Raw genomic sequence first — 25,805 nt, 5'->3', positions numbered from 1 at the left:
TTCGTTAACGAAATTTTGTATTTTCATGTAGGAAATTCTAACGAAAATAAAAAACTTCGTGTACACAGTTCCCTTAAATCGATGCTTATAAACTTTCTTCCCCTTTTCTTTACATTGTTCAAAAGTCAATAAGTTGCATTATAAGTAGTACATTTACAACTGTTGTTCTTTTTCATAATCATTTGCATAATTTATACCACAGGTTTCATAAGCAAAAAATTTGTAAGAATCTAGACGAGGAAGGAAAGGGTAGATAGATCACTAATGAAGTGTTTAAACCGTGAATAACTCGTTAAATATTGGAGACGCGAAATTTTTCACTGGTACTTTTTAAGTCCTTGCAACGAAATGAAGAAATTCCATATTCAAAAGTTATTGACATAAGATTTTGTAATTTTCCTTAATTAACGGCCCGCGCTGCAATAAAGATAAACTAAAAAGGAGACCTTTCAATCTCCAGCTCACAGATCTTTGCCAAAAAAATTGTAATTGACACAATGCCCTGAAACCACATTTCAATTTCATCGAATAGCGTTATATCAATCGCAGATCGGCGTTATCCGTAAGCAGACACCCGTATCGAAATATCAACTTTATTCTAATCTCCATGTTTACAATTTTACGTATACAGACGCCTGGCTCTAGTCTGTGAAACTATAAATTGACTACTTAGTTCGATCGAAACCTTCGCGCCCTTCTCACTCGTTGTGTACCGCGTTGACTCTGCCGAAAATCGTTGGTGAATCGTTAAAAAAAAAAAAAGAAATGGACTTTGTTCAAGTAGGATTGGTCAAATTAGGATGTCGCAACCATTTTTTTATCGATGGCTTTCTGTTCGAAAAAAAGGGAAAAAGACAGGGCGCAATGGAATGGGCATGCCTGGACAGCCCAGTCTGCTCAGCTCATTTTTTGACCACGTGGGATTTGACTTTCTTCGATCTAACATTGACTCACAATCACGAGGCTCACGCAATATCAGAGAAAATGGTTCAGGTAATGAAACTTTTGCAGGACGCGCGATGGCCGTTATCACTCATGAAAGCGATATAATATTGCTCATTGTATTATTGCAGAGTTGGCGTACAATCGAACGGACCTATTCTGGTATTTACGAGGTAAACGAACTCTATCCACATATTTGCAAAATTAAGTAACTACGAAATATCACATTGTTCATCATAAAGCCATTCTTATCGTTTAAATCGTAAAGATTTTTCAGTGTAAAAGAAAATCATCTCTAAAAATTACCTCTGAGGTTCATTAGAACGAACGCAAGTGTTGGAGGAGTCGGCTTAAATTTCAAGTATACGAGCAGTATCGAAACAAATTTCTTTGGCGAGGATCAGGGTGATCTCGAGATGGGAAGGCCTTCTTGTTAGTTCCGTTTTGTCTCATTAACTTTTAACTATTAGACTTTATTGTTCCATTGCTATAGGAACCAGAAAGTATTCGGGTAAAATTTCGTGAATTCGATTTTTAACGAGTTAATTCCGGTTTAATCCGTGGCCCTATAGGTACAGACGATGCACCTTATCGGTGGTGTCACGAACGGCACTCACCGATCACACGATAAAGAGACTCGTTAGTTATAGGGTATTTGTCTTTATAAGCTGTTGAGAACTCATAGTCCCGAACCTGCATCATCCAGGATAACTTTGAATTCGGAGCGAAATGAACCGATTGCAAAATTCGTTGCGAACCACGGATCGTCCCTTGGCCTCCCTTCGTCTACATTCGATTTGGTATCATGGAATTGTACCGCATATAGAGGAGACAACAGACGCGCGCGCTCGAGTTAGAGGCATGTCTCTCTCTTTCTCTTATACTTTTCGCTCGAAGCTCTCCAGCACAGCAGCGCAGCGCACAGCAACCTTATAGCCATTCACCCAGGCTTTGAGCCATGTAGCGCAGCATTACGTATAGATAGATACAGCGTTAGGTGTAGGATAGGATGTATATTGTAATAATAAGACTCGCTCGCGCGCGCGCCATAGAACGCAAAACTCCGCAGCAGCACCCGCGCACATACATGCCCCATCGCTCGCCTTTTTAAAGGCGCACAAGCAAACGTTTCCCGACACACCATCCTATATCCCCTGTATATATATATACGTTATACGGGAGCACATGCCGTGGCGCACAGTGTCCGCAAGTGTGCGTGTAAAGCCTATCCGTGTGCGTTTGTGTGTATAAAGCGAGCCTATATGCTTTTGCTCCGAAGCTTACCGAGTACGTGCAACCAGCACATAGATACATTCGGAGCGTGTGCCGCTGCTCGCGCGACGACGACCGACCGACCGACGACCATCGCGTCGTAGTTTCTCGTCATCTCTCTCTTACTCTCTACTATTACTCGAACCGCAGGGATATACATGATTGTACCGTCCGTGCAAAGCTACACAGGCAGCGAGCAGCATCGGCAGTGGCTACAACGGCAGCAAGCAAGAGAGAGAGAGAGAGAGAGCAAAGGAGAGGGGAAAATAACGATAGACACACGCGTGCCGCAATAAATATATATGTATAGTAGCGTAGTGCAGCTAAGGCATATACTGTACATCACACGCACACATTTGTAAAAGCTTCTATATAAGCCCAACGATTTAGCCTGCCTGGCATTGCGGAAGAACGAGAGACGGAGAGACAGAGCTATATAGTAGGGGGAGTAGTAGTGCTGTGTATCGCTTCGATGTAATATTGCCACGAGTGGAAGCGAGACGGAGCGTGGCTAAAAAGTGTATACTCACACACACGTATATAAAAGTAATATAGGTGCACAGAGCACAGGCCTCGCGGCGGCTCGAGTCTCGACGGTGGCGGCGACGACGACGACGACGACGACGACAACGGGCGCAATATACCACACGCAGTCACGGCAAGCAACGAGCGGAGAGCGCGTTTTATATTCGTGTATTATAGAGAGAGAGAGCCAGTCCGGCAGCAGTGAGTGCCGAGTGTTGAGCTCCGTGTTTCCGCGCGCGCGACCACGACGACGCTGCGCCAAGTCCGTTCATACACACACACGAGCGCGTATATAACCATATATACGCGTGTGTGTGTGTGCCGCGCCGTATAGTAGCAAGTAGCTGTACGAATGTAAAAAAGGAATCCGCGCTCTCCGAAAAATAAAGCCTCGTATATATACGCAACAGACGTATATATGATATATATATAGGAGTCCGAGAAGGAGCGGTGCGTGCCGATTATATATATTATATATAATATAACACGCGCGCCGACGAGCGAGAGAGCCCGAATATAGGAAAGGGTTTGCTGCTCTCTGTCTGGACTCAGCACCGCTATACAACATTATACTTTTTTCACGTTTCGACTCGAGAAGTATAAACGACGTATATTTATTTCACACTCGAGTCTCTTCGGAAAAGGAGTCGTCATCATCCGCGGGACGGTATCATCGTCCTGCGCTGCAAGTGGTACATACAGTTAATACATACAGTTTAAACAGTGTAAACTACGTATACAGTTTATGTACGTGTAGCGCATGTGTAGGTGTGTGTGTGTGTGCTGCGCGCGTGCGACCAGTGCTCTGTGTAGTGGATGATTCAAAAAACGAGTGTTTATATACAAGATCGTGTATATATATATTTTCTCCTTGAGTGAGGATCGCGTGTGCGTGCTTTTCACTCCAATAATAAAAAGGACTCGCTCGCGCGACATCGACGCGAGTGTGTGTCTTTGCTCTAATAAAATACAAAACTTATACGTATATATCGAGAAACGAGAGTATCTCTCTCTGTGCACTGCTTACTTTTTACCACGCGAAGTGTGTGCTCCGATTTTGCATTTATATTATACGCGTGTAAAAGTGTGTGTGCTGCGCGCCGTTGACGTATATTTACATGCAGCAGCAATACGTATATCGCGCGCGAGCTGTACATTATATAGTGTATACATAAGCGTACTCTCTTTGCGCGTATATATATGCACACACTCTTGGCACACATATATATATGTATATAATATTTATCGCTGACGGGCTTTCTCGCGTCATTCCGTTATAAACGCGTGTGTGCCGTGTATATATTTTGTGTATAGATATATATGTTAGTGCACAGTGTGTCGTACGCCGAATTATCATCTCGCTGAACTGTCGTTTTTTTTCACTTGCTTCGAACGATCGTCATCGCGAGGAATAATAAAAAAACCGAGAAAGAAGTGACGGCTATACGAGCAACGAACATTTAACATTATCGTGCGGCCGGTGGAAAACACAATTAGTGCGCTTGCAAAAAAGTTTCGGGGCTGTCCAAGTGTTTCAAAAAAAATCGATAGCTCTCCCCGCGATATATTTAAAAGCCGCGAGGTCGCCGACGACGAAATTAAAAAAAACGCACACACAAGTGTATCTCTGTGCGTGCCAGTGCCGTGTGTTTGTGTCTCGCAAGAACCAACAAGTGAAGCAAAGAAAGAAAAAGTTCAACCACCCAGCAAGCAAGCGGTGTTGCTGAGCAGTGTGCCGAATGTGTGCTCCGACTTCTTATTCACGCCCCCGAAAAAATTGTTTATGTGCTCGCGCGATACGCTGGCTCACAGAAGAAGAACCGTACTACCTAGCACACTGTCACTTTGTATTGTATACAAGTGCAGAGGAGAGCGTTATTTTGGAGGTTATGTAACGTAGCGTGCAACGCGATTAAATACACGACTACCTATATACACGTATATATCATCCAAACCCGACGATATATACGATATACACACGCCGTGTCCGTGTTGCATGCGTGTGTATGCGTATATCATCATCATGGTTCGTGCATCGAGAAACTAAACCGATTTCTCTCCTGTGCCGAAGTTTTCGAAGGAGTCGAGTGCGAACAACAACAAAACAAAAACATTAGATCCGAAGCCAAGGAAAAATCATCAGCTCGGTGTTCGCTAACCATCGCTGCCTCCACTACTACAACTCCGTATACAGTCGCTCGAGCACTGCGCTGCGACTATAAGAGAAAGAGAGAGAGAGAAACCTAGCATACGACGCTATACGAACGCAGCAGCAGCAATCAACAACCGAGCTATTTTTGAGGCGATTAGTATATAAGAGAAGAGTCAGTGAGTGCACGCCTGTGCTGCCTATATAGATATTCATTCTTCTCGTCCCATCCATTTGGTATCGAGGCACAAAGTGGCTATGCTGATTCTTCGGACCCACGACGATCGACGCAGCAGCGGCAGTGCCGTAGCATTACAAAAAGGTAAGAGAAGCCCCTTTTTATATTCTTAATACTCCTTTTCCTTCCTTTCGTACTTATGATCTGGCTGAAGCAGCGTGTGCTGCAGCAAAGCAAAGCACATTTCGCGTATCAATCATCGTATCGTATCGTAACTCGCTTCCCTCGTGTTTGTGTATTATCATTTTAAAAGTCTTCGTGCCATGCTGGGTGGGTGGGTATTCGCGCTGTATATACAGATACATGCTTGTGTTTCTCTCTCTCTCTCTCTCGCGCGCGTTCTCTTCAATATCCGTGCGTGTCGCGCGTGTGTGTCTACGGGTGTGTGCGTGAGTCTTTCATGTCAATGTGTACTTGTGCGCGATCCGTCGTGCGTGCGCAGCACGCCGTGCGTTTTATACGTATATATGTATGGCTATGTAGGTGTGTGTGAGCGTGCTCGTCGTCCTATTAGAAAACATCAATTAAGTAACTGCCTCTCGCGACGGTGCAGCAGCAGCAGCGAGACAGAGATGGAGAGAGAGAGAGAGAGAGATCGAACGACAGTTATCCGAACCGTGCGTACCCGTTTATATGCGCTTTTTGCGTGTGCGCTGTATATAAGCGCCTGCCTGACTCTACCTTACCATGCGAGAAGAGTACGTAGACCTGCTGCACGTTGCGTATCTGTATACTTATATACTCGAGAAGTGAAATTGAATAGCATGTGTGAGTGTGCATAAGCAGCGCAGGCAACTAAGGATGCCTGTACGGACACGCGCACACTTACGTATACACACATACACATACACGTACGTGAGCGCAAGATTGTATGAGTAACTGTGGATGCAGCTGCACCGCTGTGCTTCGGCGTCGGCGGCTCTTATAGTCGGGGCCTTCTATATAGCCGCGCCGTGTTGTAGTTATATATATATAGGTGAAAGGTTGTGTTTTGCCAACGAACACTCTCCCACCTATTCGGCTCGGTCTCCGACACACAACTGCGACCGACTACGACGACGAATCCCTATACACTTTTATATACACTTTGCCGTGCTTATATGCTCGAGCTCGTAATACTTTCTATGCTGTCTTTTTCGAGGCCCCGAAAAATACCGTGTAATTGTCTCGCGCGCTGTGCTACATAGCACCTAGCAGCAAAGCGGCTCCAGATAAAAATGCTCTTCATTTCGGAGTCGCGCGACTCAATCCTTTTTATTACTTTCATTTTTTCTTTTCTTTAATTACTCGTCGTCGTCGAATTCGTCCCTTGCTTCTTCTTCCTCTCGAACCTTGTGCATCTTGCCTGCGCACCATCTGTATATAGTACGGCAATGCATGTATACGCGACACCAAAGCGAGAGATGCCCCACCCCTAGTCGCGCGCGTGGATGTATGTTGTACATACTACGCACGATCGACGCTGCACGTATTACTGCTGACGCAAAAGTAGCTCGCGCAAAATCCGAGTCTTTGTGTGTATATAGTACCCAGTAGTAGGTGTATTCTCGCTTTAAACGTCAATTTGCCCATCGATGATATTATCTCTATCTCTCTCTCTCTCTTTCGCGCGACGGTGGCGTTGCGTCATTATATTTTCGTCTGCCTAGTCGGCACGCACACATAATACATCGTACACCTCGCACGCACACGCGTGCGTGAGTTCATACACGCGCAGGTTTCGGAAACAACTCGGAGATCTCGGCTCGAGTATTATTAAAATAGGAGTCGGCAAGTTCTCGCTTCCATGCAGCGGCTCAACGAGCAGCAGCAGCACCCGCTGCTCATATTATATACATACAAATCGACGAGCGGCGTTATACGCCAGCCACGCATCCAAATTGAAATGCTAAAGAGAGATCGAGATCGAGCGAGACAGACGGAGAAAAAGAGAGGTGGAGGAGGCACGATCGTCGACGCAGTGCAACTACCTGTTGTAACGTATGCATGTGGCGCGCGCATATACTCGCCACCCTCGCAGCAGCAGCAGCAGCAGCTTATAGCACCAGCAGCAAAGTCCACTTTTTTGTGCCTCGTGTGCTGTGCGCCGTGCTGCCTCGCGCCACTATATACGCTGTCTGTCTATCTGTCTGCGTTGCTATACCGCCGTTGCCTCTCACTTTCTTTCTCCGTCTCTGTCTCTCGCAGGCACTGTGTCTCATGCGCTACTCATCTATATAATACGTAGCCTTTGATCACATAGACTCGAGATGATAGATACGAAGACAAAATGAAACTCTCTGATGGTAGCAGGTAGTAGGGGTATATCAAGTTTCCGGATTCAAATTCTTTCATTCTAGCTCTGTGATCCTATGTAGCCTTTTACGTATGGCCAGTGCCTCATACTTAGCCTATATGTGCCGGCGCAATTTCTTTCATCTCGATATATAGCCACGTGAAAAATTATTCCAGAAATCTCGTGGCCGCGCGTGATTACACTTCCGACGGTGAACAAGACTTTGGTATCCCAGATAAGTTGGAAAGTTTAGCAGTGGGTGACGAAAAAAGAGGAACGAAAGGTACAGACTCGTAAGGATCGATTTATTTTGTTATCTTGTAGACAGGAATTTTTGTTTTTGTAACGGGGCAATTAGATCATGAGAAAAATACTGTAGGAAAGATTAGTATGTTTATCGTAACTGTGAGATATTCTCTCAAAAATTGTTTCTTGGTGTAAGGATTTTAAAACTTTCTTCATACTAATGCTCCCTTTGCACTTGTCCTGCACTTATAACTTATCGAGGACATTTTTGGCCGTCTAGATCAACTATTCTTATCCCAAAATTAAACTGAAAAAAGATCCAAAAATAATCATTTTCTTTTCATTTACGGAAAGTTCGAGTCTCGTGTCTTGGAAAATTAAAGCTATTTCTTGATTTTTCTTGTTTTAACAAGAATCTTAAAACTTGCATAGAGATAAGAATTATCTATCATATAGCAACTACTCAAAAATTAGTCGTAATCTGATTGTATACTTACTCAGTAATTATTAGGAAATTAAATATTTTGATTTACTCTGTCACACTATATTTACTTTTGATTTAGTTATAAAAATGAGCACATTTTATGTTGTTCAAATTGAACTTTTCATTCAACATTTGATGAAAACCAGATAATATAAAATTTCATGGCAATATAATTTTTTTCTTTTTCAATTAATCCATTATTAATGGAGGTATGCTATTTAAAAATAAACTCTACGTCATACCTGTAAGGAAGTTCTCTATCATTATCCCTTTTTTCTATTGTCGTGACGTCATTCTCATCGATTTAAATGTTATACCCCTCGTCATAATTGATTTATTGAAAAATAAAAAAATATGTGTTGAATGATTTTCACCCACATTGCGGTCTGAATAAATTTTTTTACATGAGAAATTCGAATTGTTGACATTGACACCGGATATTGGTTGGTATTCCGATCAATGAGCTTCGTATTCTGTTGATGCTAAATTTTCCCTGTGAACTCGAGTCGTTACTCATTGAATAAACAATTTTTTCGCTGATACTAATCGAGAGATAAAACACTCATTTCTTCAATGTTTCCTCGCAGTTTCGACCCATTGATGGACTATAATCTAAATTATTGCATTAGGTTAATAAATCAATTCATGCAGTTTTAAGTGCCTGACAAATGTCCTCGTTTCTAAAAACAATAAGTATCCTTGAATTTGAAAAAGATTCGCAAATAAATTGAAAAAGAGCTTCCTCCTAAAAATATGATTTATATTTTCATAGATATATGTTCTCTATACATTTCATAAAATAATTCTCCACTTACAACTTTGGAAATAATCTACGAATCCTTAGTTTTATTGAAACAACTTCAACTCTACAAAAAAAACGAAAAATATTTTCAAAATCATATAAAAAATTTAAATAACTTATGAAATAAGTCGATCAGGATACAATTTTTTATGGCTTCATCCTTAAAAAAATAGAAACTACTCGTATGAATGGAATGTATTAAGCTATTCTGGAGAAATGTCGTTCATTTTTTATACACAGACAAATACACACACCTATACACATAAGTACAGACTTTAGTCCCAAACTAAGTTTAGTTTACGAATTTATGGTCTAAAAATTTACAAAAAAGACCCATAACTAGAGCTTTCTCAATAAGGGAGCAGAACTTTTCTCTTAAAAAAGTTAACAATGTTGAAGATAAATGAAATTATCTTCAGTAATTTGTAACTTATTTGGAAATCATGATTTGCCCAAGAGTCGATAGCGTGGTGAAATTTACTTTACCTTCACCCGCTCACTAAATACAACACACTTAAATTCAGCATGTGCGCATGGAATTGTGTTTTGGAGTGACAGTATGAAATCAATGATAGATTAATGAAATACTTAGTGGAAAATCATATCAACCAAATAGATGTATTGCGTAGAACTATAAAGAGTACTATTTATCTTTTTACATATCCTTAACTGTTTGCATGCACCCAATCATTGAAGATATCTAAAACGTTCTTTTTCTACCTTGCCCTGTTTCAGGTAAACTTATGCAGCAACCACGACAGCTGCCAAATTTACCCAGCTGAAATTTGGCTTACAGCGGTGTGAAAAAAAAACTAGTGCTAAGTCTGCGAAATCAGTCAAAACGGCTCCTCAAGGCGTAAAACCGGCGATTCCCAAATCGCCCGCGATATATTTGGAAGAGTGTATGGAGATTGCCTTAATCAGTAGAGTTGGGCATCCAGGTAGCATGCCCAGCCTCGGAGGACAACCTGGTCAAGGGCCGCCCAACGGGCCGCCAAACGGTAGCGGCGGCGGCAGACCGGATCAGCAGCAGCCGCCAGCTCCGCCGACCGGCTTCGCGCCCTCCGGTGGGCTGCATCCGCCCACCAACAATCAAATGCAGCAGCAAGCTGCGGCGCAGCAGCGTATGCAGCAACAAATTAACGCGCAGCAGCAACAGCAAAGACAGCAACAGCAACAAAAACAGCAGCAGCAGCAGCAGCAGCAGCAAATGCAACAGCAGCAACAAATGCAACAGCAACAGGGGGTCCCACAGCAGCAGCAATTGTCAAACTCGCAACACTTGGGCCCGAGCTATGCTGCTCATCTGCCGAGTATGGGCCCCTTCAGTGGTAACAATGCCGTTGCAGTTGCCGCGTCCCAGCAACAACAACAACAACAGCAGCAGCAGCAACAGCAACAACAGCAACAGCAGACCGCGGGACACGCGGCCGCGATTGCCACCGGCAACATTCCCGATGCCAATCAGCCCGTCGAGCGTCTGTCGCGCCGGATAAACGGCTACAGGCAGCGCCAGGCCGACGTCGAGCCGCGATTCGAAAAGGCGTTCGAGGGCATCATCAAGCAGAACATGAACGACACGAACAATCTCAAGACGAAATTCATCGACTCCAAGCCGAAGAGGGGGTCGAAGAAGAGCGAGAAGGCGAAGCCGGCCGATTCGACTGCTGCCGTGGTAAGTTGTCGACCATCATCATATTTTACTACTATATTGTTATCAATCGCGTAGTTGTAAACATTTTTATTGATATATTCTCGATAGATTATCGCATTAAGCAAGAGACGGAAGGGTGTGCCGAAGTTTGAAAATGTCTCCTCTCTCCCCTTGCGAAAGTCGAATACGTCTCGAAAAAAAGTAGGCTTCAAGTCCGAAGGCAGAGAAAGAGAGCGCGTGAGCATATCCCCCGTGTGTGCCGCTGTGTATAGTCGATAACCCACTCCTTGTGACTACTACTCTCTTTTACGTAGACGACTACGACGACGGTAGCCTGTGCCTCCTCATATCCCCGTGCCTCTGCTGTGTGCTGCAACGCGAAGAATCAATAACGCGAGGCAGCGAGCCTCGAGTATACGAACGAACGAACGAACGGAACGAAACGAAACGAACGAGAGGCGAGCAGCAGCAGCAGCAGCAACGTTGAGCACAACGTTGTGCCCACGCGCGCGAACGACATGTAACTTCCGGCGGCGAGGCGAGCGAAGCGCGATGTGTGTATATGCTATAATACGTCGTCGTCGTCGTCGTCGCACTCCTCGCACACGGCTGAGAATTGTCGACGTAGAGAGGACGACGTCTTGGAGCCCTCGATGTTACTACTGCGGTGGTATCCCCCAATGTTGGTATACTGCCCCCCAGACTTGTAAAATACCGTACGCACGTTTTACTTTTCGAGCCATGCGCATTCGCAAGGATACTCCAGTGTACGTAAGGGTGGCTTATATACGCACAGACACAAGCGAGCCCAATGCTTATGGTCATTACCTTAGCGTATTTAGGCTCGTATATCGCGTGCTGCTGCTGCTGCTGCTGCTGCGCGCCGGGTGCAGCGCAACTCGGCGCGAAATAGAGCCTTGAGTATATAAATACTCCACGTTCACTCACACATGCATACAAGTGGTATAGTGCACTTGTATGTATATATCCGTACGTGTGAGCAGCAGCACGTACTGCACCTGCAGCATCATCCGCATCGAACGTCGCGCCGCTGCCACTGCTGCTGCTGCTGCTGCTGGTAGTGGTGGTAGTATATAGCGGGCGGGCGGGCAGCACCACTACGGCGGTGGCGAGGCGGAGAATCAATACATTCTCACGAGTGCCGCCGCCGTCGCTCTCGCGCGCGCACAAAGTGCACGTCGTGCTCGTCGTCGTAGCTTTACTCTCTCGCTCTCGGCCATGCGTGTGCCCCAAAGATAGCGCGCGCGCGCGCGCGAATATATGCCCCGATGCTCATGCTGCTGCTGCTGCGGTATAATGAATTTATATTTTAATAATGCGGGGCGCTGGACTCCGAAACGATGCTCCTTTTTCTTCGACGACTGTACAACCGCCCCCCTCCTTCCCTGTTTACCCGTTGTGTAATATTTACATTTGGACTATCGAAGAGGCACCGACTCGAGCAGAGACGATCATCGTCTCTCAGTACGATTCGAAATCGGTCCTGATTTCGATCATATTCGCGCGTGTAATATCATAAACGCCGACTCTTTGTGCACGAAGGGGTGTGGGCCTTAAATTGCGCGCGTACAGTAACATCGACTCCGCGCCAAACTATCTATTAAATCCAACTTCGAGCTCCGAAGAGGAAGTTGTGTGCATTCTTGGATATATTTAGTGAAACGAAGCGCTGATGAAGTAAGCCGTTGCTGCCTCTCTGATCGATATACTATCTCTCGTTCGAAGGGTGGTGTATCGACGAGGTTTCCGCTCTGAGCAACGTGCGGCCGAGTCAGCTGAGACGATTATCCTTGCCCCCCCCCCCCTCTCCGGATCGTGAATATAGTTTTCTTTTTTCGCCATGATAGAAAACAGCGCTAGAATGATGTTGATGCGTAAAGCATTGGTGAAGCATTTAGTAAGTTTTCATCACATTGTATACCTCTTGTCGTTACCATTTCATCGTTCGACCCCCCATAAAATTGCCTTGTTGCTTCAGTTTAACGTACAAAAATTTATCATCAAAAAAGTTCAGATTTTAAAAATAGTACAGACTCTGACTCGATGATTTTAACTTTTACCTCTGCGCCTCGTTACGCGGCGTATTGTGTGTTGTAACGTCGAAAAGTTAAACGAGCATCTCTGAATCGAGAAGTACGAGATGTTAGCATTCGTTCTTTGGGCAAAGTTTTGTTACTTATGCGTAACTTTTTTCCGAAGTGAAAATTTATTAATTGATATCTCGGTATGGAATAACATGTAGTCAGTAAACTCGATTCGCCCGATGATAGTTTTCTACATCATTGAGCTACTGAAAACAAGTTTTTTTTTATAATAATTCACCCCTTGCAGACTCGTTTAGATAAAGGATTGTCATACTGGGATTAATAACGTAATCCGTATGAAGATCCCGATAATACAGAAGATACTATTTTATTGAATTGTACCGGTACATTTTTGAACCACTTATTCCCGTGCGATGTTAATTCTCGACTCGATACTAGATGGCACATCTGATACTCGCAATTTCCACGAATCGAGTCGAAGACTATTTAAGTGTTCCGAGCTCGTCTAATTATTGTATGACAACATTGGCCTCTCGCGCGCGCGAGACTTCGATACGATCGATCAAAATCAAAACTACGATCCGGAACGAAATAAGCGCGTGCCTAGCGTGAAGAATGAGACGCTGGCGCGCGCGCAGCTGTATTACATCAACTTTGGAGTGACCATTTTTAGAGCCTTTACAGCATTTTGGCTGGGGAGAAAGATGCAAAAGTATATTGAGTGCAATTAATTTTTTATATCGACTTTGTTTACCTTTACTTGTGTACAATGTACCATTCAAATTTATCGAATTCGTCCATATTTCTTAAAGGTGTAATATTTACAAGCATCTTTTCTTAACAAACCTTTGTTTTGAAAACTTTGCAGTGTGCATTGAACAATAAGACGTCGATTATACAAGTATTTGAGAGAGAGAGAGAGAGAGACAGAAAGTCTTTCGGAATATTTCCGGAAATCAAAAAAAAAAAAAGGGAACTACGTAACCAATTAGCTTTACACTGTACACGCTGACATCAGACTGCACTATATTATTTTTTGCCCTTACAAGGTTGTTCCACTCAATTTACAATCCGGGAAAATCGAGCATTTACACCCTTTCGCGCATTAATGCAGTTTCCCTTTACGCGAGATTATACAGCGAGTCGATTGTTAAATTTAGCATATTATCAATGGAATGTAAATTCATTCACTCCGCAGTGGGTCAATACGTATATTACTCGAGAGCGAAGTATCGAGTGGAGTATATCAATGTGTGATTTATTCCCGGGGGTTATCCACCCGGTGAACGAGAGAGAGAGAGAAAAGAGAGAAGAGGGGCGAAAAAAGTGCGTCAACGACTACGGTGCATGTAAAATAATGGCCGATTCTTGCATCTTTCTTTCAAGTGGATGTGTGGCAAGCCAACAAGGCAGAAAAAATTGGTCACTCGAAATGCCACGAATCTCGCCTGCGTGTACACTCGAGTGTCAAAGCGAATTACTACATTCACAGCTCGTAAAATAGCTAGATGATGTAGATTTCAAAGACTAAGAAAAATTAGAAAGGCCAAAAAAAATCACCCAATTGAAAAGTAATGATCTCGTGTTTAAATGTATCTCTATCAGAACCAGATAAGACGAGTGCGATCGTTCGTCATACTCCCCCTTCTTCTTCCTTCCTTTTCTTTTTTGTCGTAAGTAGACGAAATCGGCGCATTTAGAAAGTATAAAATACTATACAGGAGGAGGATAGATAGATACGCGCGCACGCATCATCGTCGTCGTATCGCTCGGACATGGTCCGACTCCGAGTAAGACTCCTGTGCTGCAGCGGCGCTTGGCTCATAGTAGTGGTACAGTAGTCGGTAGTGGTAGTAGCAGTGAAGTCTCGTCGCGCGCGCATCTCTAATTTTCTTCTCTCTCTCTCTCTCTCCACTATCCCCACCCACCCACACGCGGCAGCGGCCTGCTCGCTTCGCGTCGTCGTATTATACCTTTGCCTGCGCACGCTACACACCGCCGCCTGTGCTTTTGCAGAAGCGAGTTTGCGTTATACACCAGACCGAGAGAGGCATTGCTACCGCTGCACAGTGCACAGTTAGTCGGTGTAGAGCGAGCGTCGTAATCTCTAGGTCTCCTTGCCGTCGCTTCTATATTCGCGAGTTTAAAGTACAAGTGAGGCGCGCTCTTCTCTCGGAACCCGTGGTGTAGCAGTAGATTTTCGAGACAAAACGCGCACGCTGTTGTTATGATCGATCTTATCATAGCAGCAGTGTTTGTTATTAGGGATACGCGTGCCGCAACATGCCTGCGATCAGCCAGCTTCAGGCTATGTTGATCGAGCAGACTTTCGCTGCTAGAAGAACGGAACGGTGGGATCCGTTCAAACAAGTAAGTTATAGAATAATAATATAAATAGGGGATTATAGAATAATAATATAAGTAGGGGAGATAGAATTGTCCAAAACAATACAATACATCGACGAAAACAGAAGTACTTAAGTGTTTTTCACCTCTGTCTTTGTGATTGCGAGTATTAGATGTGCCATCTACAAGTGAGCAAGGAAATAAGTGCTTATACATATTGTGCCCTAAATAATTTAGTCAAATGCAAGGAGTTTTTTCAAAGATTTTGTTACAATGATTCATGAGTCGGAGTCGGGTATTTCTATACGATTGAAGAATTATTCACGCAGTGACGAAGGATTTTTTAAAATTTGAATATGATTTGATGAAGAGTTTGAAAACTTATAGAAGATAGAAAACACGTTTCATTTTTTTTCATGGAAAGAACGGAAAATGCATCCAATTATTGCCTGATGAACACGTGGATCGTGGCATTTCCGGTTTTCTCTGTTTGAGCTTGCGTTCTTTTTTTTTCTCTGCGCAGTGAAAATGAGAGACTTTTCGCCATAAAAAATGATAGTTTTTCAAAAAATATTAACAGTATACAGCAAAAACACTGCGAAAAGTTTTAGCTTATACGGAAGCAATACACGATAGTACGCTCGTTTCAGCCTTTTCTCTCTCTCTCTCTCTCTCTTATTTACTCACTCGGCTTACCACAATGGGCAATCGTAATGAAGAAAGAGAGTGAGAGAGAGAAAGGAGAAAAAGACTTAATTATCTCACCTACTTTTAGTTTTTGGCCAAGCCTTCCCCTTCTCTAATCATACAGCAGCAGAATTTCTCCTACTGCTTTTGTCATATTTTTTATCTTATCTTTCACATATTACGAATGTGTATATAATATGTACGTCGTAGGCTAAAAAAGAGCATCCGTTTATCTGGATTTGTAATCGATAAAAATCTTGCTAATTGTATCTCGCCTGAAATAAGTGAAATTTTCAATTTTTCGCGTCATTAGAGCAGAGTATAAGCTTCAGAGTTTGTTTTGCTTTTTCTAGTAATACCACTTGACGCTCGTTTGCGATTGGTTTGAGAAAAAGGACGCGCCAATTGTTCGATTTACCCAGTTAGCTAGGATTTAGTTCTTTCCCAAAATTACTATGTCCTTTTTGATTCTGCTTATGGTCCTTATTGATTATATTGTTTATCAATCATGAACTACATGACACTATGATTCGGCATAGCACCTTCATTTATTTAAAAAAATTGATACTTAAAATTTTCATAATAAATTATTAAATTATCATCTTTGCTAATCAATTTCATTTCTATTTCCTGCAGGTTTCTAAGTTCAAACGGCCGATATCACAGGAGGACGCAGATAATCCGACAGACTTCGAACCCACGCACAAGCGACCTTACAATATGACGCAGTTCCCGAATCCGAGTTTAAATATACAAAATCAACAACAACAGCAGCAGCAACAGCAACAGCAGCAGCAACAACAGATGCAAATGGCACAGCAGAACCAAAGAGCACAACAAGCGATACAGGCCCAACAAGCACAAGCTCAGGGTCAGATTCCATCGCAAACGCAGGTGCAACAACAGGCCCAAGCTCAGGCCGAAGTAGCGCAAGCACAGGCGCAGCTACAGACACACGCGCAAACGCAGATCAAGAGCGAAAATATTCCGGCGACGGTCGACTCGGTGGTCAATTTCTTGGAAAATGAACAGAGCGAAAAACTGTTCATGCCGAGTAAGTTTTTCTATCATGGATGTAAGTTTATTTGTTTTGGTTTTTTTTTTTTTTTTTTTTTCAATTGATTCGATTCTCTTTTGGCGTCCTCATTCTTTAGCTGTTACCCGCGGAAAAATTTCGGTCAAATAAAAGAAACAAAAAGTAAAATTACTATACTTTTACAGTTTTTATAATAAATTTGAGATTCTAATTTAACGTATTCACTATACTTGTCAAAATTACTTTACAACGCGAATACTAAAAATTATGAGGACGATTCTTTTTCAATCAAGTCGGATTTTAGATTAAGTTTTAATTCTTAAAATATTTCAATACCACAATTCTAATGATATTTATCGCCATAACAGATTGCAAAGAAGAAGTAAAAACGGAGAACGACAGAAGCCCGCCAATGATGAACAATTCACACGTTCAGAACAATGCGATAGGACTCTCACCTGCTCCCGCCCAAGACAACAATGCACTGGCTGCCGCTGGAGCTGTGGGACTGGGCGAGCAAGATCTCAACGATCCGCACTTCGTTGCAGATTTCAGCGTCTATCTTCCGGATGACATGAACGAGGTGGTTGAAGGTTTTGAGGCTCTCGATCCAGACCATTTGATATTTTCCAATCCACTTAACCCACCCCTCCCGGCCGTCGAGAACAATACCACATCAACAATATCACAGGTACCAATTACACAATCATCTCAAGACGCTATGAAAATTCAAACGGACCTGGACGAGTTCGACTCTCTGCTGGTGAAGGTCCGGGAGAAAGAATCGGCGGGAGAAAGATCCAATCAAGCCTTAATACAACAGCAAATTCAAAATCAACAGCAGCTCCTGGCACAGCAGCAACAGCAACAGCAGCATCAACAACGGCAGCAGCAGCAGCAGCAGCAGCAGCAGCAACAGCAGCAACAACAGCAACTGCAGCAACAACAGCAACTGCAGCAACAACAACAACAGTTGCAGGCGCAACAATTGCATCAACAGCAGCAACAGCAGCAACAGTTGCAGGCGCAACAACAACAGTTGCAACACCAACAACAGCAGCAGCAGCAGCAGCAGCAGCAGCAGCATACGCATCTGCAGCAGCAGAGAGCAGCGGCACATCCGTATGGTGCACTTGCACTACCACCACAGCAAACTCGGAAGATGAAATCGCCGAATCAACCCAAGTCACAGCAAGCGCCCGCGTACGCGCCCAACGTGAATGTCAACACGTTCACGAACAGGTCGCCTATGTACAAAATGAACGATAACAGCGGGGCGGCACACACGCTCAAAGTCATGGCCGACAATCACAAAAGCAATCAGATCTCGCCGCCGATTCCCGGTGTGGCGCCCGCCGCCATGTCCGCCGCGAGTCGGAACTTGAGCGCCCGCTCGCCCTACAGCGCCGACTTTGGATTTGGAGGCGACTTTTTACCCAACCAAGCCCAAACGACGCAGCAGCAGACGGGAAATTTCGTGCCCAAGCAACAGCAGCAGCAGCAGCCGCAATTTCCTCAGCAAGACTTCGTGGCGAGTAGTCCTCAACATCCACAACAGCAGCAACAATCCCAACCCCAACCGCAGCCACCGCAGCAACAGCAGCAACAGCCCCCACAGTCGACGCAAGCTCAACAGTTCGAGAGCAAGCGTCAAGCCAATGCCAAATCTTCCATCATCGTTAATCAGAATTCCATCAGGCAGCAGCCGTTCTCGCCGTACGCCGGCAGTCCGAATCCGATGCCGAATCACGGCAGCCCGGGATACCCGATGGCTCAGCGATTGTCCGGCAGTGCCAGTTTCAACGCCACCTCGCCTAGACCAGTGACGGGGGCCGTGCCGTCGCCGCTGCAACAGCAGATCTCCCAGCAAACTGGTCACAATACTAGTCCAAATGGCACCGTCATCAATCCCGTAAGTACTTCACGTACCTCATGCACTTCATGTACCTCATGTACCCTATGTCTTGTAAGTACCTCAATCTTTTCTTCGATCAATTTTATAAATTCAATAGTGTAACTGCAAGAGACTCGGTTAACTTTCGACGAACATACTTTTTATATTGAACATCATCGAATTGTATTAGTGAAATCATTCAAACGGTACTAACGAAATTTAGTTCATTTTACGTAAATTTGCCTGTAAGCATCAAAATGGACTAAAAGAAGATATCCACGGTCCGACAAATTAAGAGCTTGGCAAAAAAGTAATAACGATTATATAAACGATCCTATGGGGTGTTAATATAATACTCTCGTTCTCTCTCGCTTGCTCTCTGATGACTCCTTGCCGATCGCTGTTTGTTTTTGCACAACATCTCGCCGCCGCACACACTGCTCGGTTAAAGATGACGGTCCGAGTATCGTAGTCGATGGGTTCTAGTGTCACGGCCGAGTTAAAATTAGCAAGTCAACCGGATTCGAAAAGAGAGAGAGAAAGAGAGAACGAGAGTATGTGTGTATGTGAGAGAGTACCCCGTATTTAGCTTATACTTCTCTTCTCGCTCCTTTATAAAACTTTTGCGCACGCGCTCGCTGCTGTGCTCGAATCTTCGGCCTTTTACTTATACTCTCTGCGGCGGCATGCCGATGTGCATCGCTATTCGCGGCTGATTTTCTCTCTCTCTTTCTGCGGCGGTGTTTTGCGACCGTTTACGCAGATATTCTTTTACTGATACACACACACACACACACACACACACACACACACACACACACACAAAAAGATATTTACACACACGCGCGCGCGCCCGATTGCGTACAAGGTATTTAAATAACGAATTTATAGGGACTTTTAATTTTATAGTAACGAGGCAATCATCGTTCACTAAAATCTTATTAAACTGGCTATTTAAATCTTTTATATATTCATTTTTTGTGGAATTGACGGGTTGTAACGCTACATGGTAATGTCGTAGCGAGTTCATTTTAAAAATGATTTTCAACGATTGTTGATCCGAATTTGACGCTAATCCAGAGTGATTTTCAGGATTGTAAAAGATTTAAAATTTTTTTGTGCTGGTTTGCTGAGATACTTGTATCGAATCGCGTCGTTTGACCTTTTAAATACCCAAACGACGAGATTCGATGGGTAAGTTAGATAGATTGGACATCTTCGGTGTTTTTTTTTCTGCATTTTCGCAATGTGTTAAAAAAACGGGTAGATGTCAACGTAGATCTTCTCGGTGGGAACATTGCCGTAAACACACGTTGCAGTAAGATTCTTTTTTTTTTAAATATATATAATTGCGGAAGCGCGACAACTCACGCGCGTACATACGAAAATAATATTCGAGTTGACGAAATTGAGCAACAGTCTTCGCACGGCGCATAGACAAAAAATATACAACACACGTATACATACACACACACAAACATAAAAAACGATCTCTACGGGTCTCTCTTTCTCTCTGTCTCGTTGAAAAATTCTTCATAACCGAACTTGCGTGCTGAAAGTATATAGAAAGAGAGAAAAAGGCGTAATGCTCTCCGTGCTGACTGCGACTTACGTCACTACGTATAAACGCGCGCGTATGTGGAGCGCGCGCGGGATTGATATGAAAAAATAACCCACATTATATCTCTCTGTATATATACAACATTTGTATAACGTCATATTACCACGCACGGAGCGGCATATAAGTCGCGCGAGTAGCAGTAAGCAACAGCGGCAGTCGCACGAGCCGCGATCAAAGCTCGAAAAACGAGATCGTCATCTTAGGAAAGTGAATGAGAGAGAGAGAGAGAGAAAGCAAAAAAATCGAGCTTTGATACTTTTTTTTCAAGAGAATGCGCGGCGCAAAATAGGCAACGCGCGAAATACTTGGCGGCACAGCAACCTCTGACTGCCTTCCTCTACTCCGGTCAACTATATGATACAGAGGCCGGAATGAGGTGGAGCACAGCGCGCGCGCTCCTTTACCATATATTACACAAACAGCAGCAGCAGCAGCAGCACACAATACTGAGAGAGAGAGAGTAGCAGGAGGAGAAAAAAGAGAGCTCCGAAAAACGCATGATACTGGTCAGGATCAAAGTATTTAAGACAGCGCGAGTTTAATATTATTCTGCATCTCTCTCGTTTCTCGCCGCTACTCTTCTATATGCAAGTGCCGCATTATGTGCGCGCATACACACGGTGTGTGTGCATAGTGGGTATAGGGGAGAAGCTAGTCGCTGCTCTCCGCGCGGCGGTGGCGGCGAGTGATTTGCAAAATACGGCATAGTGCTGGAAAAGAGGATCGATTCGGCGGCAGCAGCAGCAGCGCGCGCGCGAGGAGGAGAGCCGCTGCTATACATATATACCTCTACCTAAGTGAATGCGTTCTGCCGAGAGAGCCAGACCAGCCAGGCAGACGGTTGCGCATGCCATACACACACATTCATACTTAACACACACACACACATACAAGCGAGCGCGTTGCTGCTGCTCTCGCTCTTTCACTCACTCTCTGCAGCAGCAAAAGAGAGACGAAGAGGAGAGAGCAGAGCTGCTGCTATAACAGCGCGCAGGAGGAGAGTGCATAGGCTACATACACTTATACTACTATCTTTCTCTCTCTCTCTCTCTCTCTCGCTCACGGTCTATGTATTCGTTTACTTCGTGGGCCTGCTGGCTGTCGATGCTCTCTCTCGGTTTTACGTTTCTTCTGCGTGTATAATAAGTGCACACGGTTTGTGCTTTTATAATACTGTAACGCAGCGACAGAGCAGCAACAGATGAGCGAGGAGACTGCCGATGATGCGTCGTCGAGACGACCACATCGCATTGCATCTCTTCTCTTCTGCATGTCGAACAGAGCTGAGAGAGAGAGAGAGAGATACCTCGCACACATGCCTCCCTTGCCTGCTTGCCTTACCAATATGTATATCGCACGTGCGATGCGCTCTCTATGCTATTCTTATTAGCAAAGCGTGTCGCTTCGTATGCATCGAGTCTCTGTCACTGGGACTTTGAAACGTATGAGCTTTTCTTTTCCCTGAGAGCATTGATCGAAATCGGCAGCTTCATTGGCACGACGAAAATATAAGATTGGTATAAAAAAGTAATGATCGATTTTCGATTTTGGGTGAGTACAGGATAATTTAATTTGTTATCCTTATCGGGCTGCCGATCGTCTATAAATTTCTCGATGCAGTTGCACTATATGGATTTCCTTGTCAAACGTATACCCCTCACCCTTTAAAAGAAGGAGCAATGAACTAACTCTTTTTCTTTCTTCTTTACAGTACGGCGTCAACAGTTTCGAGGATGAAAACCGATTCCAGCAGCAGAGCAGGTTCACGGAGCAGCAGCTGCAGCAACAAAAATTGATGCAGCAACAGCAGCAAGTGGCAGCAGCGGCCGCAGCGGCAGCGGCGACGCAACAGCAAGTGCAACTGCAACAGCAGCAAATCCAACAGCAACAGCAACAGCAACAGCAATTGGCGACGCAGCAGCAGCAGCAGCAGCAACTTCACCATCAGCAGCAACAGTTGCAGATGCAATTGCAGCAGCAGCAGCAACAGCAGCAACAACAACAACAGCAGCAGTTGCAAGCACAACAGCAGGCGGCGCAACAACAGCAGCAACAGGCACTACAGGCGCAACAGCAGCAACAGGCGCTGCAGCGACAACTGCAGCTCGATTCGACGAATGTGGCGTTTGTCAACAAAATGAACAATAATATGAACAATAACATGAACCAAATCGCTGGACTGGCGGCTCATCGTACCCCGAGCGCCAACGGACCCAATGCTCTTCCGGATCATCACGCCAAGACTTTGGCGCAAGCTCGAAACGCGCATGCTTTCACGCAGAAGCAACAACAACAAATGCAGCAACATCTGAAGCAGCAGCAGGCGCTGGCCCAACAACAACAACAGCAACAGCAGCAGCAGCAGCAGCAGCAGCAGCAACAACCAACGCTGCCACCGCAAAACGCGCAACTTCCAGCGGTGCAGCATCCGACTCTGCAACACACATTGAGTCAATCGCCGTTGAGCACTCAGCAACTGATGCACCAACAGCAAATGCAGGGCCAAACGATGCAGCAACAAAGTTTGCAGCATGCGCAAGTCAATATGAACGCGATGTCCGGTAGCATAGCGGTCAGGCCACCACCCCCAGAGTACAAGAATACACAAATAAACCAAATGAGTATGCCTGTGCAGCAGCAGAGGTATCATCAGCAAGCTGCTGGTGTGAACACGGCTGCCGCGCGTCAAAAAATGTTGCAGCAACAATTGCAAATGCAACAGCAGCAGCAACAACAGCAGCAGCCCCCACAGTCGTTGCAACAGCCAATCCAAAGTCAATTGCAAGCGTCGTCCGCTCTCAATAATCAACAGGGCGGAAACTTGCTGCGCAGTCAACTCGCATCGGCACCCAATGTAGTTATCAATTCGCAAGCTGCCTACTCGAACGCGATGAACAGCGGAGTCACAGCTCCTCCAAATGCCACAGTTACCTCGGACATCATGGGCATGACCCAAAGGGGTTATCCAAGGATGAACAATCCTAGGAATTCTGCGATGGACATGAATCAGATGAGAATGGGCAATCAGCAGCAGCAGCAGCAGCAGTGGAACGTGGCCTACAATCAGCAGCAACCGCAACAGCAGCAGCAGCAACAGCCACAACAGGTACTCAACCAGGTACAAATGCAACCGCAGCAGCTGCAACTCCAGCAACAAATGCAGCAACATCAGCAGCAAATGCAAGCGGCACAGATGCCGCAGCACCAGTTGCAACAGCATCAACTGCAGCAGCATCAGCAAATGCAAATGCAACAGCAGCAGATGCACTTGCAACAAAATCAACAAATGCAGTCGCAAACAGCAGGTTTGTAAAGAAAACATTTTCAAACTTGGTCTATTTAATAATATACGACGAACCGTAAACTAATGCAGTCTTTTAATTTCAACAGGGTTCCCCGCGATGCAACAGTTCTCGCCCATGGTGCACCAGCAAGCTTTGCGTCAGAGCGGTGGCGTCATGGTCTGTACAAGTGGCGTCACCACACCAACGCAGCAAATGGTTGTGGCTCAACAACAGCCAAATCTGATGCACCCAGTTACCACAACAGGTAATAAAAGAGCCCCACGAAAGTACACAAAAAAAAAGTAGGTGGGGTACAAATACTAGAAAATGTGGTGGATTTTACTAAAGTCCCACACTAACAGATTAAATGTTGCTGCAGTGAATTCATTGCCTCAACAACAGCAGCAACAACCACAGCAACAACAGGAGGATAAACAGCAGCAGCAACAGCCGCAACAAGCGCAGCAACAGTTGCCATTTCAAAATAATTCGGGGGCAAGGGGTAATGTGAGTCAACAGACGCCCGCGGCCACAAACGAACATGAAAATGACATTGATGAAATTTTGAATGAAATAAACGATCCCCCTTCCGATTTACTCTCAGTTGATTATAACGAATTGCTGAAGTACGTTCAACCTGAACAGCAAAATCAGTAATAACGAACCATTGTAATTACTTCAATTTTAATATAATTTTCATACGTTAAGAAACTCTCTTCCGTCTCATATCTGCGTGCGTATCGTTCTCGTTATGATGTGTAGATAATTCGTAAAAAAGAGGATATGGGAGTGGAAGATAGGTATTTTTAATAATCAACTTTGAATTTTGTCGAGAAAATCGTTGAAAAATGAACGATTTACGATGAACTGTGGTATATGCGCCTTGAAGTGCCAATATCAAACACATGATATGCCAGTAAGCATGAATAACACAGAGAAGAGAGTTCATTCATTTTTTATTGCTCGACGTTTCGAATGTACATAATACAGAATTTTAGAGAGTTTATGTACAAAGTTAATAGATAAAAATATTAAGCTTTAAGTGCTCTGATCTATAGTTCTACATTTTTGTAGCAGCTTCGTTGATGAGCATTTGTATATAAATTCAGATTAATTTTTTAAGGCGGATATATTTATTTCGTATTTTAATAAGAAAATGGCTAGTGGTAATTCTAAATTGATTTAATTCGAGTCAATTAAATTAATTTATGAAATTCGAATAGTTAGTTTTTTTATTTTGTGAGATCGATAACTCACATGACTGATTAGTAAAAATATGACAGTGTATGCAATCGATTGTATACTGAAATGTATTTATACACTGTAGTATCTGTAAATAATATATAGAAAAAACTATGCTAAGTAAACTATGATAATTGTTGTTTATATTGTTTTAAAAGAAATCAAAGAAAACGAATATATAAACGGAAAATAAAGCAATTTTTGAATCGAAAAATTTTTAAGCCGCAGTTGATACAATTGTTTACAATATTTAAACAGATTTTTTAAAAACGAATTACCAAGCAAAGGCAGTCAGTGATAATGTGAAAGATCAAAACATGCCTAAACAAACATAAATTATGTTATCTAATAATTCAAAATTGTTATTGTAATCAATTGTTATAGATACGCTCCATGAAATAAGTGATGCAACTAATTGTGCATTTTGAAATAGTATCTCGGTTTCTGAGCATAATATATATGGATATATATTTATTGTACAGTTTTAACCAAAAATGAGTATACAAATATATTTTAATTTTCGAAATTAATTTATTTTATTTTTTATAGAGTATGAGTCATATTTAAAGACATGAATTTTTATTTTTTATTTTTCATACGAAACATTCCGAATTGCTAAGGTATAACGATACCTTTAGGATATAAAAAAAATATTTCATTTTAATCAAAATAAAATTTTTTTATAAATATGCCAGAAACACGAGAGCAATAGCAGCAGAATCGTTATAGATCCGTTTGTTATAGTTTTAATTATATGGAAAAATCTGTGTCCATAAAATCATGGCATACATTTTTATTAAATATATATTACAAAAAATGAAGAAAACTGTATTTTATTTTATTCTAAACTATAACTGTTTTACATCAAACAGTTTGTGACAATATTTCCTGAGAACATCACTTTTTACCCATCATCAAGTTGAAATTATAAAATTTTTTTTTTCCAACGAGTTTTTTTTCGTTTGGGACCAATAAGAAAATTTTCACAGTTTGAATTGCATCAATATTTCATTCGACTTCTGTACATATTTGTGTAAAATGC

At 43.4% G+C, this 25,805-nt stretch overlaps 2 protein-coding genes across 2 annotated transcripts; both read left to right on the top strand.

The window, feature by feature from the left end:
* The first annotated feature begins 690 nt into the window (after positions 1-690).
* On the top strand, positions 691-10,107 carry LOC106652116. Its single transcript, XM_014370901.2, has 3 exons — positions 691-993; positions 1,074-1,115; positions 9,669-10,107. Exons 1-3 carry the CDS (start codon positions 766-768, stop codon positions 9,735-9,737), a joined length of 339 nt encoding a protein of 112 aa, XP_014226387.1. The 5' UTR covers positions 691-765; the 3' UTR covers positions 9,738-10,107.
* On the top strand, positions 9,880-24,686 carry LOC106652021 (putative uncharacterized protein DDB_G0271606). Its single transcript, XM_023458443.1, has 9 exons — positions 9,880-10,041; positions 10,126-10,608; positions 16,323-16,761; positions 17,091-17,614; positions 17,747-18,634; positions 21,949-22,092; positions 22,246-23,542; positions 23,628-23,786; positions 23,901-24,686. The coding sequence occupies exons 1-9, from the start codon at positions 9,880-9,882 to the stop codon at positions 24,176-24,178; spliced, it is 4,374 nt and encodes a 1,457-aa protein (XP_023314211.1). The 3' UTR covers positions 24,179-24,686.
* The last annotated feature ends 1,119 nt before the right edge of the window (positions 24,687-25,805 follow it).

Source organism: Trichogramma pretiosum, unplaced genomic scaffold (genome assembly GCF_000599845.2).
Source record: "Trichogramma pretiosum strain Unisexual culture from Peru unplaced genomic scaffold, Tpre_2.0 scaffold13, whole genome shotgun sequence".
NCBI lineage: Eukaryota > Metazoa > Arthropoda > Insecta > Hymenoptera > Trichogrammatidae > Trichogramma > Trichogramma pretiosum.
This window is presented reverse-complemented; position numbering and strand designations above follow the sequence as displayed.

Coding starts and splice junctions, on each gene's coding strand:
- LOC106652116 (XM_014370901.2), top strand. CDS start 766: ATGGACTTTGTTCAAGTAGGATTGGTCAAATTAGGATGTCGCAACCAT. Junction 994..1,073: donor TATCAGAGAAAATGGTTCAG/GTAATGAAACTT, acceptor GTATTATTGCAG/AGTTGGCGTACAATCGAACG. Junction 1,116..9,668: donor CCTATTCTGGTATTTACGAG/GTAAACGAACTC, acceptor GCCCTGTTTCAG/GTAAACTTATGCAGCAACCA.
- LOC106652021 (XM_023458443.1), top strand. CDS start 9,880: ATGCCCAGCCTCGGAGGACAACCTGGTCAAGGGCCGCCCAACGGGCCG. Junction 10,609..16,322: donor CCGATTCGACTGCTGCCGTG/GTAAGTTGTCGA, acceptor TATTTCCTGCAG/GTTTCTAAGTTCAAACGGCC. Junction 23,543..23,627: donor AATGCAGTCGCAAACAGCAG/GTTTGTAAAGAA, acceptor TAATTTCAACAG/GGTTCCCCGCGATGCAACAG.